Below are 13,869 nucleotides of genomic sequence, written 5' to 3' on the forward strand. Positions count from 1 at the left end.
AAGCAATACACTGTCACCAGTGTTGCAGTGTCTGTGCATGTGATTTGAAACCGCGGCTTCACAAGTTCTTGCAGGTGGGCATCCAGGATTACACCCAGGGCCTTGAAGGGGTCAGCTGAAGCTGCAGGCTGACAAAGAGAAGGCATGTCTATGCTTTGCTTTGTGGACCTCTGATGAGCCACATCCTGGTGTTTTGACTTTAAAACTGAATCCTGACACACCGAGATTGATGCGTGTCCCTGTGAGGTTAGTGGTTGAACCAGCAGGTCTTGGACTGTTTACAGAATTGCGGCTGGGGAGTGGTCGCTTTTATAGTGATGGTGCCTCATAAGGAGTTCACGGGTGGCTTTGGGAACTTCTGGCAGAAAGGGGGGGGGGGGGGTACATGGCTAACTGTGAAAGGAAGTCCGTTGCCATGGCGCAGTTGTTCTGCACAGCGGGCCATGAATAATCAGATCCAGCTCCCAGGGAGAGTCGTGGGAAGGGGAGGGTGTTGCTGAGAACAGGTGGCGCGGAGGCTCAAGGATGAGCAGGTGGGTCAGCCTGCAGGAGGGGAGGGGGTGCTACCGCCAAGGCGACTCCCCCACTCTACAGGGGTGCCAAACTCCTGTCATGTTTCTTTCTCACTCTTCCCCATGCCAACTCTACTGCACCTCGTGGGTATCTTTTTAAAATGTTTTATTGGCATTTATAAAGTGCTTTTCTGTACGTTGCGAAGAATTTCGGTGCTTCCTAGCTCGTTCCTCTATTTTAATAGTGACTCCAAAACTGGGGAACCTCCCCAAAAATTTTCTTTGAAATAATACGAGAAACAAGCAGAAAAGTGGCATTTTTAAAACAGGGCACGCAATTCTTATCAAATGGGTGTTGCTCTATCACGAATTATGCATAATATAACCCGTGTATACACCAATCTTTAGTACACGAGCATGCAAACCATCATTTAGAAAAATATTCTCTTAGATGTCACTAATCACCCGTCACTTAAAACAAACACATAATGTCAAATAATATATTTAAAAAGAAAAAGTAACATATTTTATATTTGCAATTCCCACAGTCCTAATTCTGTCGCCGGATTAGGAAATATTTGCTTTGGTGCTTCCGATGTGTGCAGGGCTTCTGATGGGTGCTTCCGATGTGTGCAATGTTTCCGTTCTCTCTCACTACATCACTCGCTCTACCTCCCTACTCCACTCTATCTATCTCACTACCTCACTATCTCACAAATTCTCTCTCTCAAAACCTCACTACCTCACTCTCTCACTACCTCACTCTCTATCTCACTACATCACAACTTCACTATCTCTCTCTAACACACTACCTCACTCACCCTCTGTCTCACTACCTCACTCGCTCTCTTTCTATCTCACTAAAGTAACTCTCTTTCACTCTCTTTCACTACCTCACTCTCTATCTCACTACCTCACTCTTTCACTACCTCACTCTCTCTATCTCACTACCTCACTCTCTATCTACCTCACTCTCTCTCTCACTACCTCACTCTCTCTCAATTTCAATACCTCACTCTCTCTCTCTATCTCTTACTCACTACCTCACTCTCTCTCTGCTAATGCAATAGGTCTCACATATGCAAACAATTCAGCTATTGCCAATAGAAATGACAATGCCATTTATTTAGGGATAAAAAATTTAAAAAATTATGAGCAATGCCAATAGCTCTACCTATAATATTGCCGAGACCATTGCATTGTAAATGCTTGTTACTATTTATTGTATTTATTGTAAAACACTGATTTTCACCAGCCCTCCTTTTCATTATTGTAAAATCATACCAGTAAGAAGCTGTATTATTATGTAAACGCCATGGATGAAATTGTATTTTTTTTAATGTACCTTTTATGATACGATTGTATCGAAATAAAGAAATTGATTGATTGATTGATACAATTATATAATATTTGAAAAAGGGAAAGGATATTCTTGCATTGTAGTATAACCTTGGTCAAAATGCACATCTACAGTAACAATCACAACATTTAGAAAATGTGTCTATCTTGACATAAAGACTACTATCCCTCTTGCAAAGCATTTGTATAAACAAAAGCACAGACTACAGAGCTAATTGTGACGTCTGGAAAAGCAGGGCTTGTTCAAAGGTTAGCAGGGATGGTTTTTTAGTGAAACTGCTGTTCCTGATTATGACCCTATAGCACAATTAGTCGTGCTAGAGAGGTGGCGGCTCATTCTCACACAGCTTGTCATACTATTAAATAGAAAAAAGCACGTGCCTGCAAAAAGTCTCTTGAATGACTAGACAGTTTTAAATGTAGATGAGCTATAGAATCCTTAATTATTAAATTTACACAAATTGCAGTATAACAGCCACAGGCCGTCAATGTGATGATAAAAAACCTGAAGGGAAAACAGTGATAAATAACAAAACACCAACCCGCACTTCATTTAATTCAAAGAAATGGTAAATGTTGCTAATTGTCAGTAAGCTTCATAGTAGTGCAACAGAGATCAATCAATGTACAAAAAGCGAGCAATGTAAATATAACATGAAAAAGGCATAAAGGTTTTATCATCTTTGAGTAGTTAAAGCACAAAATTAACAGAACATTCCGGTGATTGTTTAGTGTCTCCATTTCCAGCCCCTTGTTTTGGTGTTACATGGTTTAAGTGAACTCAATCTGAGGGAAAGTTTACCTCCTGCCGGATCTAGGTTTGCCTCCTATGACTAAAGGAAGGTGGACCATTTCCAAGCAGGGGAACTTGCTCCCACAGCGCAGAACAACCTGCAGAACAAGCGTTACCAATCTACATATTATGACATAAGATGGGAAAAGGGGCCCGAATTGCGTAAAGCCTTTCCACAGGATTAACAAACCAAGGGGCAGATTTACAAGGCCAATGTAGTTGGCGCCACCGGTACATCACTTTTCCCATGTTAAAAATGTCGCAAAAGTGGCGCAAGGGGTTTGTAAATAAGCCCACAGGTATATATAAATACGGTACAACCCTTTTTGATTTTAAAGGAAAAAAACAAAAAGCGCCAATAGCATTTTATTTCTGATACCGGCTCTCTTGCTTTTGTTGGGTTGTTGGAGGAGTGGGCCCATTAGTAACTGCCCCCCTAGGCTATGAATACGCGACACTTGGGTACAGGTCTGCAGTATGACCACAAGCTGGTTTCCCGGGTGCCCTTTATTTCCTTTCCCCTCCACCCCTTCTGGCCTCCTCCATAGTCGTCAGAGCGGAAGGGCCATCCAGGGAACACCCCTCAGCCATTTCGACTGGTGGAACAGTCCACCAACATCACAGCTTTCAGTGGTGAAGTTTCCCCCTTTAATATGGCGGACAAGTTACAACAATTTGTTAGCTAAGGTTAGGAGAACTTGTGCCAAGCACTCTGCTCTCTAAGGAACTAGAATTACTCATGCTTCCTTGCAGAACAGGGAGAGGGTGTGGCGTAACAATTAGAGCTGCCGACTTTGGAATGGGGGACCCGGCTTCGAGTCCCGGCATCTGGTCAACATTAATCACCCGGTGCCTACAAAAAAATGAATGTATTCTTGTGTAATATAAATCATGTAAAGTGTCCAATACCTTCCGGTCGAGCTTGCGTTATGTCAGCAATGCAAAATAAAACATTTCTCAAAACAACAGCGAAGGTAGGTGAGACCCTTCCTGAGTACAATCGTGGATGCCGGTGGCTCCTAGGAGGCGGCAACCAGCTCTTTTAACATGCCAGGATTGGACAGGGCGGGAGGAGTGGGAGGGGCTGGAAATGTATAGTGCTTTATGGGACACATAATGTAGACTTGCCAGGGTCAAGATAGTACGATAGATGTAGCTGGTGTGTCAGCTTAAAACGGGCATTCCCATCCATCATCTCCTCCCCAAGATCTCAATCCCATCTGTCCCTAATGGGACCTTGGTCTTCAGCACACTGTTGTATATTGTATTTTCTTGCAGTGCTATGTTTCTTTCCCCTTTAAGTCCTATTTGCAATGTGTGTGTCTATTCTAGGTTTACTTGACCAGCATGTTCCAGACTGGGCAGTTCGAGTCTGGCTAGCTGGTGAGGTGGCCGTTGTTCCCTGCTCTGCTGATTAACCCCTTTTCTGCAGTCGGAATCCCGCTCCTGTGCGGCACATTCCGATCGCGGGCGTGGTCGTGACAGCTCCTGGCCGTCATCAGCACACAAGCACTGTGTGCCATGACGGATGGGAGCCGTCACCAGCATGCAAGGGGTTAAAGCTGCAAACTAAAGAAGTGCTTTGTGTCAGCCTACGTTATTACTTACTACACACACATTGGTCTTATGCCATCTGTGATGCCTATCATTCCTAGAGGATCACAAACTGTGACCTAACCGTATTAATTTTCATGAGGTAGGTCGCTTTGTGACCCACTGAGAATCACTAATTTAAACTTAACAAGTTTCATATATTAGTGATTTGCTATTCTGTATGTTCGTACATCTGGCTCATAATATAGAGCACCCAGGTTTCTGCCCACTTCTGGGAGGTGGAACATCTCCCGCCTGCTCTACGTCTATCTGTCCACCATATTAGTTCAGTAAAAGTTTGTAATTCTCAAAAGCAGGGCACTTAAAGGGATTCATCATCTGCATAAAGCGAAATTATGTGCAAGTAATTTCTCAACATAATGCCTATTTGCTCTGCATGCCCATCTGACATATCAAGCGTTCCAGGGTGAGCACAAACAGAAAGTGTAATGGGGCAGGTCTGCCTTGTGCCCTGCTGCCATCCCAAGTATCCAAAAGTGCTCCCCTTGTATTGAACCTGGCCATAGGTTTAGTGTACAGCATTAACATCCACAGTGGGACTGCACTGCCAAAGCCTATCAGCACAGTACTACCCACAAATAATTTAAATGAAGCACATCAAAAACTTTTTTTATATCTAGTAGACCACAACTGCACCAGGGGACTGCACAGGAATCTCACTAATGACTTGAAATAGCCACCAGACATTGGGCATAGTATTCCTTCCAGGTTAAAACCCTATTTGGTCAATGTGGACCAGGTGTTGAAGCACATTGTTCACCATCAACTTGGTCAGAATTTTACAATTAAGATCCAGCATGGAAAGTGAACGATATGATCATGCATCCAGCGGGTCATGGTCCGCCTTTGGAAACACCAGTATGGTGCTAGGGAGTGAAGCTAATGCAGTATCTTCTTTAACCAAACAAGATCTCTCAGTCATGGGGTAGTAGTCATTCAAAATAACACGCACTCTTTCAGGAGAACATCGTATCGTAGCCCTGAAATTCTTGAGCATATCAAGACCCACAATATTGTCTGGTGTGTTCGGAGAGAGCAAAAATGGACATGGAGCAGGTAACTTATCAACATGGAATGCAAGTGGTTGTGACAGTGGGCTAAGGGAAGGCGTTCCATCGAACTCTATCGATGTAATGGTTGAGCCATACAGGGGAGCCCTTGGAACCAATTGTTTAGATAAGGCGTAGAGTAGCTCCTGCATCAACCAGAAACTGATCAGTAGAACCCACAACATGTGCTGTAACATAGGGACCCCTCTGATCTACTGGAACGTCAACTGATACCTTACCCCATCCTAGGCAATCCTATGCATAAGCAGAATCTTGAAAATCAGACGGCACATGGTGGGACATTTGATATTGGTTCCTTCTATCAAAAGTGTTAAACCCATGCTGCCCACGTGTATTAGCATCAAACGTAGCACGATCATTCGTGCTTCCTCTAGGCCCTAGATATCCTGAATGACTTCTCATTTGTCCCCGACCACGTGGACACTGCTGAGCACGCAGCACTGGACAATCAGAAATCCAATGTCCAAATTTCTTGCAGTATGCACACTGGTCAACAGACAAATTCGAACAAGTATTGGAAGGGAAGGACGAACCATAAGATCCACGTCCACCTCTATCATTAGCTCTAGAAGGCGGACCATAAGCCTGAGCCAACATAACCTTCATTTTTAACTCTTTAGTCTTTTTATCCTCATTACCCTTCGCTTCTAATTCCTGGTGTTCAAAATACTGAGCTATAGTCAAAAGAGAAACCGGAGAAGCGGTAGTCCACAAACTCTCACTGGCCTTTAGGCAACTAGCTCTTCCTGGCAACAAATTGGCGACATATTTATCGACGAACAGATGCCTGCCCGTGTCACCTGTTAATGACTGGCCACTAAAATCGTGGAATGCCTCTTCAAAGCGTGTAAAGAAATCTGAAACGTATTCATCTGCCTTTTGTTTACACAATGCTAACACAGACCAATCTATCTTTTTAGGGGGAATAATCTTCTTTAACTTAAATAACATAGCTGTAGGGAGATCTAAAATCAATTTACATGGTTTCTGTGCAGGCTCCTGCTCTACATCCATTTGTTCTAACTATTTCCATAATGCCCCAAAAGTTGCACGATCATCAACTTTATGCACAGTTCTCCACATGCCAAGCGGCAATATCAATCCAAAAAACAAATCAATATCAGGCAAAGTCATGGTACAAGAGCTAATAGCACCCTCAACTTCATCATAAAAAGCTGCTGGATTTTTGGGAGGATCAGGCAATGCATTTTTAAGGGCCATAACATCCGCTCTATTCCAAGGAGTAAAGACCCAATTATAAATAAAGTAACCCTTTGAATCAGCAGAACTTTTATCATCATCTGTTCCCTCACCTCTAGGAGGAACATACAAAGGCGCGGCTTCCCGCATAGGTTTTGCATGAACTATCATAGTCTTATCTATTCCGAAGATAGAAGCTTGTGCCACTCCAGTCTGAGATGTTGGTGCAGCTTTGTCTGCTGCCTTTTTCTCCTCTCGCAAACGGACTGCCTCAATACATAATTTAACCAAACGCCTGATAGAGTCAGCCACCTGAGAAAAGAGAACAATACCATCACGCATTTGCTTACAATCATTTGCTATATCAACAGGCTCCAATTCCTCAGAATGTTTCCTAAACCGTTCAACTACTTCTGCGGCAAAAACCTCTGTAAAATATACTTGCTACCTTTCCTGCCAATTCTTCATATCATCTAAAAGTTCAGAGGCAGAAGCAGTATTATGGGCAGCTTTGCAAGCAGCAGATCTAAGCTCAGCAGAACACACAGTGGGCAACATAGAACGAGTTCCTCGCCCTTTATCCTGATCTGCAGAAGATTCCTCATCGGACTTATGAGGAGCGGAAAGGAAAATATACGGTGGTGGAGAACGATCTAATAACAAGAAATCATCTTACGGTTTATTAAGGATAGGATAAAGGGGTTGCCTAACGGCGTATTGGCCAGTTACCTGTAAATGGTGCTCCCTATCCTCTCTCTCTTTTAGTTCATTTGTTTCCTTGTTTTTTAACTCTAATGCTTTCGCATAAATGTTCTTTCGCTGTTTTTTTGCAATCAAGGCTTGCTCACACTTCATTCGTTCATGCACTTCTTTCTCCCACATTCGCACACAGTCAAACATATCTTGCCTATTCTTTAGCTTAAACATTGTTCCACATACTGATTCTTTCACAAATCAAATGACCCATGCATAGGCCAACGCAACTCCTTACTAGTATATTTATTCCATAGTGTGCTGTACATTATAGAAGAAATACCAAACTTAATCTACATATCCCTATTAGGCGTCCCCTCAGGGGAGGCCGGTTTTTCTTCATCAAGTCTCAAACTGGTACCACTACAAAAGCAACACATCCTACGTAGTGTGCTAGAAACAGGAATGCCAAAAATAGTGCAGAATATGCAGTATTATGCAGTATTATAACTAAAGTAGCACTTAAGGTACATTTAGTACGATGTGCCGTTCAAATCAATTCAAAAAGAGAAAATTCTCCTCATTACCTGCCTATATACATTGCAATTCATATATTAATCCCATACAAATCCAAGTTGGCCAACACAAATTACAAAATACCAAAGCCGCAGTATGCGTTACTAAATTACCTTACCAATCCCAGGCATCAAAACCAACAGCAAGTGCTGCATAACAACTCTTACCAATCACTTGGTGTCCAGGTTCCAACTGCCAAGTTCTCAAAATCGACCAAATGGTCACTGCAGGTCGAATCAAAAGAAGAGATCTCAGTCGAGGACCGGCACTACCTGGATGGTCAGATCAGAAAGAGAGGAAAAACTCTGTGGTTTGCCAAGACGTAGGTCTCCTCGGGCAATGATCGTCCGCCGCAAGATTCCAATCCTTCATCCCGACCACACCTTCGGGTATCCGAGTCGCCGATGAGCCCCGCGTTGGAGCGCCAATTTGTAAGCAAGGCCTACCACTGCTAGGGGTTCTCCCTACTTTGCACAGAGTCCTCAGACCACAGAATAAGTTGGCACCGAATCTGGAATAGAAAATACAGAATTTATTAAACCTCATGAGGTGGAACTACATTCACACAGCACCCTTCGGTAATGTATGAAGTAGCACACTGAATGGAAGGAGCTTGGTCCTTTTATACCCACACAGGGGCTCAAAAGAAGGTGGTACAAGTACAAGAAGAAGGTTTTAGGTACATATAAGGTCATACAGAAAATGCAAAGTCAACAAGTGGGAGGAGCTAACAGTTGCTAATACTGGTGAACACATCCTGACAGTTACAGACTAACAGCAGCTGCATGGACAGTTGCAAGCTCAATTGAGCATGTGCGAAGCAGAAGAAACTAAATATAACCTGTCTCTAGGCAGATTCCAAGAGCAGACAACAGCAAGGTAGGCAAACAAGAAGGCTGCCAGAAATACAAAATGGGTTCGACAAAACGGACAAGACAGCCTCTAAATACAGGATGGCTTCTGCTAATGCTAACCTAATCGCTGCCAAATTACAACAGGGTCAAGCGTGTGACCTGTGGGGTGGGTGGATGTTGTGACGAGTTGTCTGAGTCCGAGGTTGGCTAGGTTGTCAATCAGGGTGATGGAGTTGGGGTTGTTGTTGTTCTCGAGGTGAAAGTTCAGGTCCCAGAGGAAGATGTAGTACGTGGAGGTGAGGGCGTGTGTGCTGACGAAGTCGGCGATGGAGTCGCTGAACTTTGGTCAGGACCCGGGAGGTCTGTAGATGAGGGTTCCTCTGACGGGTGGTGTTGGGGTTGGTGTGGATCTGGAAGTGCAGGTGTTCTGCGGTGCTGAGGGTATTGTCGAGACTCTGAGAGTGTTCCTGTGGACAATGGCAATTCCTCCTCCTGCTCAGTTGGTGCGATCCCTACGGGTGATCTTGTAGCCTTCCAAGACGGCTATGGCTATGTCGGGTGCCAAGGGGGGGTTCAGCCAGGTCTCTGTCAGGAAGGCGACATCTGGGGAGGTTGAATCGAGTAGGTCCCAGAGTTCAACGCCGTGCTTGCGGGTTGAGCGGGTGCTGAGAAGGATGCATCTGAGGTGGTTGGGTACTTTCCTGGTCGGCAGCATGGTGGGGCGGATGCTTGCGAAGTTGCAGTTCCATCAGGTGAAAGCTCCATGGGTGCGCTTCGGGGTGGCCAGGAAGCTGGTATGTGATCGTCTGATGTTGAGTGCGTGGAGGGTTCTGGCATCGTATCGGTGTCAGGCGTCGTGGCGTTCGTGGGGTCCAGGGGTCCTGGCACTGGGCGAGGTCCAGGAGCGGAAGGGCGCAGACAGGCTTGCCCCTCAAAAAAAAATTGGTCCTGCAGCTCCCATAGCCATATTATTAGCCATATTATTAATCTGGTAATAGAGCTTGAGCCATCCGATACTGGGGAGTAGTAATTAGCCAAATTCAGAGAGTTACCATAGAGTGCGCTGACTGAAAGGCAGAGCACTTTACCATTAGGGTCCCTATGGACTTGAGTAATCAACCAATCCACCCCTTTACTCAAATAAATTGCTCCCCCTTACCGCCAACCCTGCCAAAGCAAAATCAGTCCCAGAATAATGTTTAGGAATAAAAAGCTTCAGGATTTGTTTTTAAGGAGAGTCTTCTGAAGGAATAAGACTTGTGGGGAAAAAGAAGTTAGGCATCTGATCAACCCCCTATAATCATGCTTATTGGGCATTCTGTTAATATTACACACTAACATTCTGACTTTAAGACCCATTACCCTGATAGTATACTCCGCCTTGAGCCCTCCCTCTCAAATAAAACCCCAATGATTCATAAATTAGTATGATTCTGTTCTTTTTTTACTAATCATGCACACCACCACCCAAACCAACCTACACCCCTTTCACCCCGTAACTCACCCAAACCCCGAACCCACGCAAGAGAGGAATGGCCCCCAGTACCCCTCTCATATTGGTGGTCACCCTCCCTGGGTGCCACGGTAATGGACCTCGTGTGGACACACAAACCCCCTCCACCTACACCAATGCAGTCTTATACCAATCAATTCTACTTTCATTTATACACATTCCTAACTCGACAATTAGCCAAAATAGCAGATTTAAAGCAATTCTAATGGAAATACATTACACATCTGTTCCCCTTAAACCAAATTCTGGATTAGCCACTCAGTTAGAAATCTTCTGCAAACACTCTTGAGCGCAACCAAATACGTAAACATATGAAACTGCCAATACCATTAATTTTGATTATTGAGAAATTGATGCCTCGGATCCCTGCCTTTAAACAAATTCAAAATGTTGACGAAATCTTTACGACGGTGAGCTGCCGCTGCCGACATATCCGAAAAAAGTCGACAGTGAGGTATTTCATTAGTTGCGAACATTTTCTTTTCTATAGCTTTGGCCAACACTTGCTCTTTCACCAAATAATTTGGAAACTTCACCCATATTGTGCAGGGCAATTTTGAGTTCAAGAATGGCTGCGCCAGGATCCTATGTGCTCCTGTAAATGTCAAATCCGCGGGATGCTCCGGCAAGATATGCCTCGTAATGAATAGGTCTACTACCCACTGTAAGACCTGCAGGCCTTTACATCCCTCTGGAAAACCCGCCAGGGGTAAACTTGAGGGACAGGAGTCATTTGCCAGATCTTTGATTTTATTTTCTGAAGAAAACGTTTGCTTCCTTACTGGGTTAGCTTATTCCTGTATTGCTTTAACCTGATCTTCAAGTTGCGATATTCTTGATTCTTGACCCCAGAATCGAATTCTTCTATTCATCCCTGTCTTTCAATCTACTTTTATGCCTCATCCTTAACTCTGCCACTTACTAAGTCTCCCTATGTAGCTCTTGCTTCCCCTTTCCTCTGAGTCTCCCAGCTTTTAGCTTTCACCGTCTACCTACTCACTTTTCCCCATCACTCTATTCATCACTGTTCCCTCCCTATCCCCATGCTTCCTCTACTGCCATCGCTCTCTCACTTTTGAGGTAGCAGATAAACTCAAGGTTTGACATACACATTTGTTAACTTTTACACTTAGCATGCACACAATACCATACAGCGCACATGTACACATAGCACACATGACAAGGCAAATCCAAAAGGCCTGCCTTATAACTGAAAAACAATGCTAGACATGTTAGCTCTGTACGTATCTATATATCTGTGGTATTTCGGTAGCGCAAACCTAGACAAAAGATAGTGGAGAACTGTACAGGAGCAAAGATCAGAATAAAGTCAAAAGCAAAAGAAGAAGTAGCTGGCTTTGGACTGTTAATTCTTTGTGATGTAGAGTTGTTTAAAAAGGTGTGTCTTCAACTCTTTCTTAAATTGGAGCAGCATTTTGGGTGGTCCTAATGTATACAAGGATGTCGTTCTAGTCACTGGATGCATAGATGAGAAAGTCCCTTCTACAGTCTGACGGGGTCCCCGCTGCAGGTGTGCTGAGAACCACCTGAGATGGTGCTTCTCAGCACACCTGCAGGATAATCAGGGGTACTATTTATGAAAGCTTTGTAAATGAAGCAGCTGGTTTTGAACAGTATCAAACCCAGGGGCACTCCAGGGGTGATAGGGATCTTTTGGAACCTGGTGGGGTTGATGTGAATAAACTAGTGTTGGTTTTAAAGGTAGGAGGAGAACCAGTGAAGGACAGTGCTGATTTGTTGGACAAAAATATATCAGGAGTGATGGAGGCTAATTCATGGACCACTTGAGAAATGCATGCCACTTAAAGTGCTACACTGTTATAGCCAAGGCCACTGGAATTATGCAACAAAGAGTTGCCTCATTCGCCCAATTATTCATCACCTGCTAAACAGAAAAGAGTTTTGTTTCTATTTCAAATGGATCAAAGGTTACCCAAATGTGGCACTACATTTTGCTATGTGGTGGAATGCCTTTCTGTTGACTATTGCTATATTTGAGTGTTAAGTTTGTATTAATGAGGTGAAACCTTTGCTCAGGCTGTGGTAACATTTGCAAAAATAGAAAATAATGAAATAATACTATCGCATTATTTACCTTTTCTTGACACATATTACATTCAACTCTTATGCATTTTTTTGCTAATTGCCGCAAAACTCCAGTGGTGCTGGTTACAGCTAAGGTTTGATGATTACCTGTGAGCATTTATGTAGTATGTCTTCACAGAGTTGAGAAGAATTTTTAGAAAACCAAAACACACAATGTCCTCTATAATTGTGATCAGTTCTTGAATAATGTGGTGTACTTGCATATGATACAATGACATGAAGGGTCTTCACGAGTAATGTATTTTGATGATAATTTCTCCCAACAGGACTTTTTGTGAAAGTGGTACCAACTCTATTCCTCCAGCATTGACCATTCTTCCAGGAGAAATTAAAAATTGTGTCTTTGTCAAAACTGGCCTGGCTCCCACAGGCAGCGTTGGTGTTCTGACCTATGACTGTGGAATCTTTTCACTGGCTGTAATGTTCTCCAACCCATTTGATTTCAACCTCTACAAGATGTGGTATGGGCTCCACATCGCAGAAGACGCCAAACAACATCAGGATTTGGAGACGCTCTATAAGGACATGTACTACAAAATGGCCCCCGGCAGGTTTTTTGAAAAAGCTGTTGTGTCAAAAACCACTGGAAGCATTCAGCTCCATCATGAAGGGTACTGCGTCACAGCCACAATGTCCTATGCCTGCAAGGCCATCCTGAAACTAAAGATTGAAGACAAGTGAGTCCAAGAGGAGAAGGAAAATGGTGGCCTCCAAGAAAGAGAGCAGCACACATCTGATGAATCCTTGTCTTAGTTGTCTGTGAATTGTCAAATAAAATGGATACCTAACTCAATGCGGTCTCCGAGTGGCTGTCTGTTTCATTCTCTATGAGAGAGGAAGAGGTTTATTATGTTGACTCTCGACTTCTGCCATTTTCTCCCAGAGATTTTGATGGATGACATTTCCTTAACATCCATTTACAAAGAAATTGACTGCTGAGAGTGGGAGGTGGAGTTCTGGACTTTTTGGTTCCGTCCAGAGGTGTCAGGGAACAACACCCAAAGACCCCGGAGTTCCACCTGCCTTGGTGCGCAAATGAACAGAAACACGGGCTTCTCGAAGGTGGCGTCAAAGACCAAAGGTTTATTACTGCAGGGACACAGAAATCACAGAATCTACACACGGGCAGAATTCAGGAGACTGTTCGATTTGTACATTGAGGGTTGCTCCTTATATACCAAAAATTGTGCTTCAGGCAAATATTTCACATGTCGGTACATTCCCAAACCTTTGTGTCTTAAACAATAAATATTTGGCGTTACACAGGAACTGTCGATAATATCTGATGCCAAACATCACGAAGAGGGGTTCCCACTAGTCCATCACAATCCCTTGTCAATATTGCATTCAAGAGCCGGACCGCCTCATCGTAAAGTTCGTTACCTCCCCCTAATAAAGGCCCAGAAGGAAAAGAGCAGAGCCAGGTGCAGAAGATAGGAAAGCGGGATAAGAGAATGTTTGTGGGTTGTAAATGGGCAAGGCTACCGGCTTCGGCCGCCTAATCATGTTCAAGACAATGGACAGGAAAACCAGTTCAGGTGGGCTGGCCTCGGGCAGA

General features: G+C 43.8%; 1 protein-coding gene across 1 annotated transcript in view; it reads left to right on the forward strand.

Moving 5' to 3' along the window:
• Positions 1–13,573, forward strand: part of LOC147700851 (cytolysin tenebrosin-B-like) — a 29,562-nt gene extending 15,989 nt beyond the window's left edge. The window contains exon 2 of the mRNA XM_086928512.1: positions 12,578–13,573. Coding sequence (XP_086784638.1) covers positions 12,578–12,992 — 415 coding nt within the window. The 3' untranslated portion in view covers positions 12,993–13,573. The remainder of the gene's footprint in view (positions 1–12,577) is intronic.
• Positions 13,574–13,869: the final 296 nt, after the last annotated feature.

The sequence above is a fragment of the Lissotriton vulgaris genome, chromosome 7 (assembly GCF_964263255.1).
Source record: "Lissotriton vulgaris chromosome 7, aLisVul1.2, whole genome shotgun sequence".
In the NCBI taxonomy this organism is placed as follows: Eukaryota; Metazoa; Chordata; class Amphibia; order Caudata; family Salamandridae; genus Lissotriton; species Lissotriton vulgaris.